This window comes from Suricata suricatta, chromosome 2 (assembly GCF_006229205.1).
Source record: "Suricata suricatta isolate VVHF042 chromosome 2, meerkat_22Aug2017_6uvM2_HiC, whole genome shotgun sequence".
Taxonomy (NCBI): domain Eukaryota; kingdom Metazoa; phylum Chordata; class Mammalia; order Carnivora; family Herpestidae; genus Suricata; species Suricata suricatta.
In genome coordinates, this window is record NC_043701.1 from 43470919 (window position 1) to 43484788 (window position 13870).

At 40.9% G+C, this 13870-nt stretch overlaps 1 protein-coding gene across 5 annotated transcripts in view; it reads right to left on the reverse strand.

The window, feature by feature from the left end:
• AVL9 (AVL9 cell migration associated) overlaps positions 1–10314 on the reverse strand; it is a 63446-nt gene extending 53132 nt beyond the window's left edge. For all 5 annotated transcript variants that reach the window (XR_003903775.1, XR_003903778.1, XM_029925325.1 and 2 more), the window contains exon 1: positions 10014–10314. Coding sequence is in view for 3 of the 5 variants with exons in the window: in XM_029925325.1 (XP_029781185.1) it covers positions 10014–10106 (93 nt within the window). In the remaining 2 variants the exon portion in view is untranslated. The remainder of the gene's footprint in view (positions 1–10013) is intronic.
• Positions 10315–13870: the final 3556 nt, after the last annotated feature.

A 13870-nucleotide genomic window follows, 5' to 3' on the forward strand; every position in this document is an offset into this window, starting at 1 on the left:
GGGTGCCTGGGTGGCTCAGTCCATTTAGCATCTGGCTCTTCACTCACAGCACAGAGCTTGGGATTCATTCTCATTCTCTCTCTCTCTCTCTCAAAAAAAAAAGAAAAAAAAGAAAAAAGGGCCAGTCTTTCTCAAAATTAAGTAGGTGAAAACTTCTCTCCATCTATGTCTTTATTTTCCTCTTGTGCCCATTTCCATTAGACCAGAGCCCTTCTGCAGTTTTCCCTTATCTAGCAAAATCCATTTTCTACAAAGGATCTGAATTATATTATACCATGAAGGAGGTTACATAACATAACATTTTACTAGGGAATCAAAGAGTTAAGCTAAAGAAATAGGCACTATTAGGTACTTTCTAGCTACCTTGGGAATTATACAAGGACAAAAGAATCTTCTAGTTATTTCTAAACTTCCATTATACAGGTTGACACCCATCTTGTTTAGCTGTGATGCCAACGCCTAAAAGAAAACTATTCCACTGCTCTGTTAATGTCCCAGCCCTGTGGAGTCAGAGATTTTCATCATTTTAGTATATAAAAAGAATGGCTAACATTAGGAAAAAACCTTCACCAAATGAAAGTGCCAGTAGAAGGCTAGAAAATACAATCTTGTTACAGGACAGTTTCTCTGAGTAGCTAAAAAAGCATCTTTAGACATTATTCTTCCCTAACCTCTAACTCCCCAAAACATTGTTCTCTCTGTTCCAAAAGCCTTCCATTCTGACAAGAATCACAAACAATACCCCAGAGTCACCACATGATCCCATCTAGAGCAGGTGCCACAACTACATGCTTGTCAGTCGGCCATATGTCACCAAAACCTGAATGGGTCAGGGCTTACCACTAACACCCTAACATAAATCAACACCACCCATTTCTTCAGCTCAGCCCTGATTTTGCAATGCGTCTCTCCGCTACTAATGGAGATTTCCCCATGATCCAGCCCACCCAGACAGAGAGGAAAATGTCCTTTTTCTCTTCAGTGCTTCATTTACTTTATTTACCTTGGAACTAGTGTAAACATGAGTTCTAGTTCTTTCATAATTCTACTTTTTAAAGAAGTACAGCCTGGTAAAATCAGTTTATTCAAGAACTTAAAACTGCTAGCTTTGATCAAGAGACTATAGATGCTGGCGAGGGTGTGGAGAGACGGGCACCCTCCTACACTGTTGGTGGGAATGTAAACTGGTGCAGCCACTCTGGAAAACAGTGTAGAGGTTCCTCAAAAAACTATCCATAGAACTCCCTTATGACCCAGCAATAGCCCTGCTAGGGATTTACCCAAGAGATACAGAAATGCTGACGCATAGGAGCACACATACCCCAATGTTCATAGCAGCACTGTCAACAATAGCCAAATCATGGAAAGAGCCTAAATGTCCATCACCTGATGAGTGGATCAAGAAGATGTGGTATATATATACAATGGAGTATTACACGGCAATGAGACAGAATGAAATCTGGCCATTTGTAGGAAAGTGGATGGACCTGGAAGGTGTCATGTTAAGCGAAATAAGTCAGGCAGAGAAGGACAGAAACCATATGTTTGCACTCATAGGTCTAACAGGAGAACAGAAGAAACCTAATGGAGGACCAGGGGGAGGGGAAGAGGGAAAGAGAGCTGGGGAGAGAGAGGGACACAAAACTTAAGAGACTATTGAATACTGAAAACAAACTGAAGGCTGAAGGGCGGGGGAGAAAGGTGGAGGTGATGGAGGAGGGCACTTGTGGAGGAAGAGCACTGGGTGTTGTATGGAAACTAATTTGACAATAAACTACTTAAAAAAATGAAAAAAACCCCTCAAAAAAATCAAATAAAACTGCTAGCTTTGTACACAGAACTATAAATTCTATCAGAGCAGCAGTAAAAAATCAAGTAATAATTCCAGCTGTTTATGATATCACTTTGGAAAATAATGATTCTCTATTAATTTCATTAAAAAAAATCCCAGTCTATTTATGAAAGAACTAAAAAGTTTATTTGATATTCATTTGATTGTTTTACATCTTACATTGTCATGCTAATCTGACAAATACAGTTTACCTATTTACTGCCGCAAATACGGAACAAACTCTACAGAACCCATAATCTATAATAAGCAAACCAGGCATCCATAAATTGTCACAAAGAGTTTTTGTCCTCTTATAATTACCTCCAGACATTGCACGTAGGTTTTAAGGAAGAAGAGTCTTTTGCCAAATGTGCACACCTGGGTGGCTCAGTCAGTTAAGCGTTCAACTCTTGATTTCCACTCAGGTCATGTTCTCACAGTTGGTGAATTCAGGCCCTGTGTTGACAGCGCTGCAGAGCCTGTTTGGGATTCCCTCTTCCGCCTCCTCTCTGCCCCTCTGGCAGGGGTGCTCACACTCTCACTCCCTCTCAAAATAAATAAATAAACTTTTTAAAAATTTAGGAAAAGAGTTGGAATGGATAAATATTTCAAAACTATTTTAAATGTCATGGTACTCTTTCACTTAAAGTGATCTAAATGTTAAGTATATCAATAAACTAGAATAATCATCACTAGAAACTAACCTGTTATCCTACAGAATTCATTACACAAATTAAAGTGAAAAAATTATCAAGTGATAAAACTAAATGTTTATTTTAATTTAAATGAAGGAATATTTCATTGAAGATACATCTGAAGGCTTCAAAAGTAAAAATCATGTAGGAAACAAGATGATGACCACCTTCTATGTCTAGTTTGGGGATCTTCAACACAGCTGTATTACAAGATGGCTTTAACCTTGTGGTTCATGTGAAACCACCTGATTCCTCTTATCAGAGCACTGCAGAGAGCCTTTGTAACCGAAGAGTCTACGAAGATTTAGTACATCCTTCCATGTAAACTCATCATGCTTATTAACCCAGCAGACTGGTGAAAGGCATTACTTTTAAACAAAGTTTTACTTTAGTTCACTTCAATCTAAAAATTACAAACTACATGCAGCACTTGGGTGGATGAGCTGGGTTACATCCCCAGGTCATGACCTCGAGATTCCTGAGTTCAAGCCCAGAGTTGCACTCCGTGTTGGCGGTGCAGAGCCTGTTTGGGATTATTTCTCCCTGTGTGCCTGCTCACTCGGTCTCTCTCTTTCTCTCTCAAAATAAATAAACTTAGGGGCACCTTGATGGCTCAGTGGGTTGAGCATCTGACTTCCAGCTCAGGTCATGATCTCACAGTTCGTGGGTTCGAGCCCCGCATCGGGCTCTGTGCTGACAGCTCAGAGTCTGGAGCCTGCTTCAGATTCTGTGTCTTTCTCTCTCTCTGCCCTTCCCCTGCTCATGCTGTCTTACTCTTTCAAAAATAAATCCATTAAAAAAATAAATAAATAAAATAAATAAATAAATAAATAAACTTAAAAAATAAAAAGTAAAATAAAAATGACAAACTACAACTGAACATAGGAATTTTCACTATGAATAATCTCAGTGTATGGAAGCAGCATTCTGAATACTTGGAAGAGCAATTTAACAAAGTAACCTCACACAGTCTAAAATAATCTGAAGTCAGAAACACAATTCAATGACCCATGCCCTTTTATTTCCTTTACACCAGGAATACAGTGGCTGATTAATGTATCCTGGGGGGGGGGAGAATCTTACATAATTACAGCCTCTGAAACACTCAATATGCTGATTAAAGAAACAGCAGTCTCTAGAACATTCTTAAGAATTAGTGCATGTAGGGGCAACTGTGTGGCTCAGTTGGTTAAGCGTCCAACTTCGGCTCAGGTCATGATCTCAGTTGGTGGGTTCAAGCTCTGCGTGGGTTCGAGCCCTGCATCGGGCTCTGTGCTGACAGCTCAGAGCCCGGAGCCTACTTCAGATTCTGTCTCTCTGTCTCTCTCTGCCCCTCCCCCACTCATTCTGTCTCTCTCTCCCCACCCCCAAAATAAAATAAAGACATTAAAAAAAAAAAGAATTAATGCATGTAACACACTTTCCAAAACAACTGGATTTTGAAACTCTGCTTAAGAAATCAGGGTTGTAGGACATCTAAAAAGACACTGAGGAGCACCTGGCTGGCTCAGTCAGAAGAGCACTCGAATCCTGATCCCAGGTTTGCGCATTTGAACCGCACGTTGGGTGTAGAGATTGCCAAAAAAAAAAAAAAAAAAAAGATTTTGAAATGTAAAAAAATAAAAAGTAAATAAAAAATAAATAAAAAGACACTGATTTGCAAAAGTGAGGAACACCCTTAAGAACTAATATTAGCATACTGGAAATTTTAGTACACTTTTCTATAATACTCCTCTCAAGAATATGACAAAAATCAACATTCTTCTTGAAATTTTACAAAAAAACTAAGACAAAAAAGAGAAAAAGTAGGACAACCAAAAATGAAAAAAAATTATATAGTTAAACAAACGATTTTCCTATCTTTTCCAATATATTACACATCCACTGGGCAAATGACATCTCTGACAAGTTTATTTTTGACAGAATTAACCTGTCAATTTTTTCCACCAACTTAGTGGGAGAGAATTTTTTATTTATTTGCTCTGCTGCGGGAGTGCACTGGCTGTGTTAGCATCCCCTACACCCAACCTGGCTAACACCACAAAGGGTTTCCAGTGAAGCTCTTTGGGATTATCCACTCATCCAACCATAACTCTCTAGAGTCAGCAATCATAGTGTCATCTATCCAACCAACCTTCATCAGGGAAATAACAGAAAATTAACAAAAGATTAATAGTAAGCCAAAATTTTTCTGAGAAATAGTAAAAGTTCTACTAAAATTAAATGTTTGACTCTTGCAAAAGAGAATATTCCATAAAAATCTAAAAATCATTTTTGCCCACTATGCTTCTTGACTTTGACTAAATATAGCAGTCTTTTTTTTTTTTTTTATTAAGTTTATTTATTTTGAGAGAGAGAACATCCCTCCACACTCAGAGTGCAGAGCCCAATGCGGGTCTCGAAATTACCAACAGTGAGATCATGACCTGAGCTGAAAGCAAGAGCCAACACTTAACTGACTGAGACATCTCTAAAAAAAATAGCAAATTCTTGTTTGATTTGCAAAACCAGGCTCTTAGGTTTTCATTTTCTGCTACAAGAGGTAAGTGTAACTTTTAAAAGCTGCTTTCTTTCAGTTAGCAGTAAGAAAATAATCCACTGGGAATGCAAACTGGTTCAGCCACTGTGGAAATCAGTATGGAGGGGCACGTGGGTGGCTCAGTTGGTTAAGTGTCTGGCTTTGGCTCAGGTCATGATCTCACAGTCGTGGGTTCGAGCCCCACGTCAAGCTCTGAGCTGATAGCTAGCTCAGAGCCTGGAGCCCGCTTCAGATTCTATATCTCCCTCTTTCTCTGACCCTCCCCTGCTCGCTGTCTCTGTCTCTCAAAAATAAAAAAATAAAAAACATAATAAAAAAATAAAGAAGGAAAACAGGATGGAGCTTTCTCAAAAAATTAAAACTAAAACCACCACACAATCCAGTAATCACATTACCTAAAAAATATAAAAACACTAACTTGAAAGGATAAATGCACACCTATGCTTACTGCAACATTATTTACAATAGCCAATTATGTAAGCAGCATTGATAGATGATTAAAGAAAATGTATATGTAAAATGGAATATTATTCAGCCACAACAAAGAATGAAATCTTGCCATTTGTAAACATGGATGGAGCTAGAGAGTATAACGCCAGGCGAAATAAGTCAGATTGAGAAAGACAAATACCATATGATTTCACTTATGTGGAATCTAAGAATCAAAACAAGGGGGGGAAAGACAAAGAAACAGACTCTAACTGTAGAGAACTGATGCTTACTTAGCAGAGATGGGGGGGTGAAATAGGTGATAGGATTTCACTATTTTGTACTATATTTCACTATATTAAATATAACACTGTATGTTAACTATACTGGAATTAAAATTAAAAACTTAGGGAAAAAAAGGACCTATACTAGGTTTCTCATCTTTCAATGCACTGTGGCAGAATCCCTTGCATTTTCTATCCATTCTATCAGCCACCCAAATGAACAGACACTACTCAATATGTGTACTTATTCAAAAAGAATTGCCCTAGTCTGGGGTGCCTGGATGGCTCAGTTGGTCAAACATGGGATTTCAGCTCAGGTCATAAATCTCATGGTTCAAACCCCAAATTGCCTGTTTGGGATTCACACTCTCTCCTCTCTCTCTTCCCCTCCCCAGCTCACCCTGTTTCTCTCTCAAAAAAAAAAAAATAATAATAATAACTGCCATGGTCTCTGTGAAACATCATGTAGATTAAAAAACAAAAATACAAGGCATGGATTTTCCCTTTCTACTAAGAGCTGACAACTTAAAGTGCTCTTAAAAGAGATAAGAGACATGACTGGGGCTCCTGGGTGACTCAGTTGGTCACGATTTTACCATTCATGGGTTGGGGTTCCAGTTGGGCTCTGTTCTGATATACTGGAGCCTGCTAGCTATTCTCTCTCCCTCTCTCTGCCCCTCCCCAGCTTTGGCTGGTGCATGCACAGTTCGCACATGCTCTCTCTCAAAAATAAACATTTAAAAGAGTGATATGGCTGATTACAAAGACTAGGGACATCTGGGCTTCAATGTTAGTGCTAACAGTCTCTCAATCAAAATTTCATTAGGCTCCTCAGAACTCTCTTCTCAACTAGGGCCTGACTTTTTGGGCTTCTTTGTTCTTCTCAACTAGGGCCTGACGTTTTGGGCTTCTTTGTTCTTCTCTGCATTGTCTAACTTTAGTAAGAATCCTGTCAGGTGGGTTAAGCCAGAAACCCTCCCCCCAACCTTACTCCTAATGTGGAAATTTTCCATCCATTGACCCCCACTTTAACTTTACTCCCCATCTATAGATGTCTGCTTGTCCTTGATGTATTCAGAGTTGAGCCCAGTTCTATACTGTCTCCTTTCCTCTATTGCAATAGGTTTTCTGAATGTTTTTATTGCATCAACTATTGTCCAACTCTGGGTTTTCTGATAGCATTATTTATACTAGCTAAACATATATATTTTTTAATGTTTATTTTTGAGCGTGAGCAAGCCAGCATGTGAGTGGGGAGGGGCAGAGACAGAAGGAGATTGAGGATCCCAAGCAGGCTCTGTGCTGACAGCAGAGGGTCCAATGTGGGGCTTGAACTCACAAACCGTGAGATCATGACCTTAGGTGAAGCCCGATGCTTAGCCAACTGAGCCACCCAGGCGCTAAATGTTCTTAAGTTGCTTAAACTTTCTAGGTTTCAGTTTACTCATCTGTAAACTGAAGGAAGATGGGAGTAGAATGATCTCTAGGGACCCTTGCCAGGTCTAAAATTCTCAAGAAGAAATCTCGTGGAGGAAAATGAGGTACAGAAAAATTAAGCAATTTGGAATTGCTGGAGGTCATGGGAACTGTGAGGCCAGGATGTCATCCAGGTCTCCTGATTCTCAGCACAGTGTTCATTTAACAAAGCCAACCGCCAGCTGGGTTTCAATGCTAAAACCAAAAGCCTAACAAATCCAGTGAAATGCTAAGGCACCCAGAATGCTACTTCAGCCCAAAGTGCCTCCTCCATATTATAATCTAGTGTCCCATTTCTTTCACTTTCTAAGCAGCATTATATTTGTTTTCTAAAATAAATCATTTTTAGTGGCGCCTGGGTGGCTCAGTCGCTTAAGCATCTGACTTCGGCTCAGGTTATGATCTCACGGTTTGTGGGTTTAAGTCCCATGTCTGGGCTCTGTGCTGAGAGCTCAGAGCCCGGAGCCTGCATCTCATTCTCTTTCTGCCCCTCCCCCACTTGTGCTCTGTCCGTCTCTCCCAAAAATCACATAAAAATTTTTTTGAATAAAATAAATCATTTTTCCTTTCTGAGAATATGCGTGATATTACTTTTGACGATAAAACTGATATAAAACATAATTAATCTTAAATTTAGAGGACAGCAAAAATTAAAAGATGTTATTCTTTCTACCAATATTTCCTTTTTTTAAAAAAATCCCATTCAGTTTGATTTGGAAGTGGGCCCCTATTTCTTACTTAATCCTAAAAGACTCCTAAATTCCACATGGCTTCGCAGAATGAACATCTAAAACGCCAGAAGCAATTCTACATCAGACTCCAGGACTGTTCCGCAGTGTGGCCTCAGCAAGATCAATTTACTTCCTTCAAGTTTCAGTTACTTCAGCCATATCCCAAGTTAAAAAGTGGTAATTAAGATCAAATGATGTGAAATTTTGAGGCACCTGGGTGGCTCAGTTAGTTAAGTATCTGACTTCGGCTCAGGTCATGATCTCGGGGCTTGTGAGTTGGAGCCCTGTGTTGGGCTCTGAACTGACAGCTCAGGGCATGTAGCCTGGAGCCTTCTTTGGATTCTGTACCTCCCCCCCCCTCTCTCTGCCCCTTCCCTGCTGGTGCTCTGTTTCTCTCTCTCAAAAAAATAAACATGGGGGGGGAGTGACATTTTTAAGTGTCAAAAATCTTTAAGAAAAGGGGCGCCTGGATGGCTCAGTTTGAGAAGCATCTGACTCTTGACTTCAACTCAGGTCAAGATCTCTCAGACATTGAGACTGAGCTCCACGACAGACTTTGCACTGATAGCACAGCACCTGCTTGGGATACTCTTCCTCCTTCTCTCAAAATAAATAAACATTAAAAAAAATCTTTAAGAAACAAATGAGCAAGGTATAAGACACAAACCAAAACCAATCTCTTAACTAACTAGAGGGATGGGTGAAACAGTGAAGAGGATTAAGGTTATACCTATGGTGATGAGCACTCAGTAGAGAATTGAATCATTGTATTGTACATCTGAAACTAATATAACATTATGTTAATTAAGCTGGAATTGAAAAAGCATTAAAAATCTAATGGACACTGTTTGCATACCATGGTACAATCTCAAACACCATCCTTTTACTTGTAAATACAGAGCCACATTAAAAAAAACTTATATTCTAATGCTGCTGCTTGGAATTTTTAACACCTCAGTAAATAAGACCCCTTCCTCTTCAGTATCTTTCTATGCTATTTTTCCCTGAGAGACAAAGAGAATACCTCGCTTTAAAGTCAAGCAGTTGTTAGAACACATAAACAACCATCTTTTCACTCCTTATTATTCTCTAACAAATTTAAATTTTGTCAATAAGTCTTCTAAAATGTAACATTTCCTGTGAAACTCAAGAAACGAAATTCCCCATTACCTAGGAGTAGCAGTCAGGAGTTTTAATACTTCAAGCATTTCAATTTCCTGTTCACTAGCACATTATGACATCGTTGCCTTCCAGTATTTGGGCTCATTAAATAATTCTGCTTCTATTTTGTTCCACTGACTCCAAAACATATACTCCAAACGTTCCATTATTCCCATTCACTATTCCAGTGAAGAAGCTTAAACATGATTTTATATTTGCACATTTCTTTGCTAGGTAAATCCACGTTCTTCTTACAATTAAACTAGAAAGGTCAATCTCTCACCAAAAAGCAAGATCTAGACAAGATCAAATAGCAAAAGCAAGGCCCATTGGGAAACGGGGGAGGAGTCAATACACCACCCAAACACGACGGATTCTAGGGTTTCCACAGATAAACAAAGGAAGTAGACGTTCCCAGGCCGCTGCCTGTGCCTCCAACAACCCGAAGCAATTGTGTGGAAGCCCACTAAGCTCATTACCTTGAAGACGCAGTCCAAGTGCTGATTTTTTCTAAAGCCTCCCATCATAGGTGTACATCCAGAAAGTCAATGGAGGCAGAAATGAATGAAGAACTGAGAGGGGCTGCCCTTCGAGTCCTTCCTCCCACGCCACCAAAGAACCTACACCCCAACACACCAACACGTAGCCTCTCGGCTGCGCACAACACAATTTTCCGGGGCACGAGAAATAGGGAGTGCGGGGGATGGGCATCAGGTGGGGCGAGTGCGAGGAACAGGAGTGGTATCAAGACCAGATGGGCCGAGGGCATTTAAGGCAGCCCAAACCTGGGCTGTGGGAAGAGGGCGCCGGCTGCGCGCGACCTCACGAACGGCGGGGGTGGGTGGGGGAACCAAGTCCCTTCCTCACCTGGCAGCCCTTCTTGTGATGAAAGCCAACCACCACTATGTGCAGCACGGGCCCCCGGGGGGCGCCATCGCCTCCCCGCCCGGACTTCTCCATGGGCGGCCGCCGCGGGCCCGCAGGACGACGACTTCAACCGCCAAGGGCGGCGGGCCAGGCGACGCCGCGGTCCCCAGGAGGACGGCGAGCGGCGGACTTCAGGTGTCAGCAGGGACGGCGCATGAGGGCCGCGCAGTGAGCCCGGAGGAGGCCGAGGCTCTTGCAGCTGCGCGCCGCCCCCCAGGGCCGGGCCGTGCTTCCCTCATCCGCTTCCGCTGCTTCCGGGCTGTCACCTGACGCGGCCGCCGCCGCGGGCGAGGCGGGGCGGGGCAGGACCCGGAGGGAACCTGACGGGGCGGGGCCTGCTGCGGGGGCAGGGCCCGAGTGGGGCGCGGGGCTGGGGGCGGGCCTTGCGGGGTTACCCGGCTCTTCTTTCCCCTACTGATTGAGTTTGGGGTTAACCCGCCACTTCCTCCTTTGCCCTCTCTTCTTCCTTATCAAAGTCTCTTCCCTATCCCTGCTCTTACCTTCGTTTTTCTCGGTATTTACCATCTTTTTTTTGGTTCTCTCTCCATTATCCAATTCCTTCGTTTTCTTCCCCTTGATAACAAGGGAGGCATGCATATTGGTGGGACTCTATACCTGTGTGTTTTACCTTTAAATTACTTGCTCACCCAGAGTTTTTCTTTTGTTCTAGATTTTTAACCCCTTTAACTATGATGTATGGGAGTTTGTAAGTTTTTTAAGGCCTGAAGCAAGAGATCCTTGACAATAAAGGAAGTTTATAGAGAGAACTGTAAATGATATTCCAATCCTGATGTTTAAAAATATATATATTATTTTCATTCTCTTTTTCTGGGTTTAGTACTCTGGTCAGTACAAGATATATATCATCTCGGGGCGCCTGGGTGGCTCATTCGGTTAAGCATCCGACTTCGGCTCAGGGCATGATCTCATGGTCCATGGGTTCAAGCCCTGCTCTGGCTCTGTGCTGACAGCTCAGAGCCTGGAGCCTGCTTCAGATTCTGTGTGTGTCTCTCTCTGCCCCTCCCCCGCTCAGTCTCGGTCTCTCTCCCTCTCTCAAAATAAAATGAAGACATAAAAAAATAAAATGAAGCCCTAAAAAATTTCCAAATATATATATATATCATGTATTGTCACCAGGATCCTTAATTTACTTACTGATTGTATTGTACTATTTCTTTTTGTTTTTTAATGTTTATTTATTTTTGAAAGAGAAAATGGGAGTGGAGGAGAGGCAAAGAGAGCAGGAGACAGAATCTGAAGCAGGCTCCAGGCTCTGAGTAGTCAGCACAGAGCCCAATGCAGGGCTCAAACCCATGAACTATGAAATCATGACCTGAGCCAAAGTCAGAGCTTAACCGAATGAGCCACCCAGGCGCCCCATGTATTGTACTATTTCAATTTTATCTTTAAAAACTAAAGGATAGGTAGGTGCCTGCTTCAAATAGAATTCGAGATTACTGCAATAATTGGCTGTGAAGTTTATCATTATTAGTTGCCTATCCCTTAGTTTAGACAACCTTGGCAGTTGATATGCAGAATATTTTACTGTTTTCGTCCATCTGCTTCAATCTTTTCCACAATTGGCATAGCCAAAACTAAATCTAATTGAACAATCTTTTTAAAATTTTGTTATTATTAAACATTTATTTATTTTTGAGAGAAAGAGAGAGATAAACATTACGAGTTGGGGAGGGGCAGGGAGAGAGAGAGACATAGAAAAAATAGTGTGGAAAACTGTTGGTGGTGGTGAGGATAAAACATATGATCCGCCTTCTCTCCAAACTTTCTACTTTTCTCTAGCTTCCATATTTACAGGAAACATAACTGGTGTTCAGTTCTGAGACATCTTGATTGACCTGTCGGCAGAATTGACATAGTTAATCACTCCCTGTTCCCTGAAGTACTTTCCAAACTTGCCTTCCAGACCAACAAACTCTCCTGATTTTTATCCCCCACCCCCACCAGTTCCTTCTTCCCTGTCTCCTTGTCTTATTTCTCATCTTCTCTCTGATGATTAGTTTCGGGTGTCCCAGAACTTGGTCCTCAGACCTTTACACTTCCTTAGTTACACCCACATCTTTAATGATCTCAGAGCAGCACGACTTTAACGCATCACTATATGCCAATAACTCTCCCATCTATATCTCCAGACTAGACCTCACTTCTAAAGTCTAAACTTGAATATATAACCCTATGAGACATTGCCACAAAAAGATGTCTCCTACAATCCATGCCCAGAGCTGAATTCCTGATCTTCACTCCCTAAACCTGCTTTACTTGGATCCTTTCTCAGCTGTATCAGTCTAGATTTTGTCAATAAACGAAAGTCACTCTAAGCATTATAGGAATAAAGAAATACCATATTTAAATGGGTGCTTTCTCAAATGTTAATAGAGTCAGTCAGTTAAGTGCTGTCAGTATGCTACTGGGAAATTAACACACTTAGAGAGAAAGTGAGCAAAGGGATTTGCAGAACTTTTTCCAACTGTAAATATACAGACTGGTCCATCTAGAACAACTTTTAGGGGTGCCTAGGTGCCTCAGTTGGTTGAGCATCAACTTTGGCTCAGGTCATGATTTCACAGTTCAAGAGTTTGAACCCCGCATTGAGCTCTGTGCTGACAGCTCAGCCTGGAGCCTGCTTCAGATTCTGTATCTTAAATGACTGAGCCAATTCTTATTTATCTCACAAAGCTAGCCTTCTGTCAATTCCTTTGTGAAACTTCCCAAACTATATATGTGACAAACGGACAAGTTATTTCACCTGAGTATGAGGAACTCCATTCGAACACTTGTCTCACAGGATAGTCCTAAAAATTGGGATTAAAGTGTATTTGAAAGTTTTCTGGCATACAGTATGTGTTCAATATTTATGAAATGCAAAAAAGCCAGAATTGGCATGGTATTTAGATGGCTGAACCCTAGGAAGCTTTGAACTGAAGGACCTATCTGCTTCTGAACCTTCTTGTTGATATTTGTCTTAAACTATACCAAGGTTTTCTAGTTCTCTAGGATTTACTTTATATATTTTTTATATTATATTACTATAATTTAATTTATATTAAATTTCTTGTGTCTTGTACATGATGTTTGTTAGTAGTCTTTCTCCCTCATTCATCCTTAAGCTACTACAAAAGCAGAAGACCTTGTAGTTCTGTTTTGTACAGTTTTATACTCAGCAAAATGCCAAATAGTGTGTAACTAATGCACACTATGAATGATGGGCGCATTACAACTATCTGTTGTATGAATGAATAATGTTATTTCTGCTCTCTCCTGTTATACTCGGCTTTAAGTTCCTGGGACACAAACATAAAACCTATTTAAGGCAGAGAATTTGTTTGCTTTCTATTCTTTTCTTTTTTTTAAATTAAAAATAAGTTTTATTTGTTAAAAACAAAATTGTATGTGAGGTGCACAGATAACACAATAAATGAGCTTGGGGAGTTGATGTCTGATCTGACTTTATTTATTTTTGTTTTGTTTTGTTTTGGTTTTTATTTTTTTTAAATAGTTTATTGTCAAATTGGTTTCCATACAACACCCAGTGCTCTTCCCCACAAGTGCCCTCCGTCACCACCACCTCTTTTCCCCCCTCCCTCTTTCCCTTCAACCCTCAGTTCATTTTTCAGTATTCAATAATCTCTCAGGTTTTGCATCCCTCTGTCTCCCCAACTCTCTTTCCCCCTTCCCCTCCCCCTGGTCCTCCATTAGGTTTCTCCTGTTCTCCTGTTAGACTTATGAGTGCAAACATATGGTTCTGTCCTTCTCTGCCTGACTTATTTCGCTTAGCATGA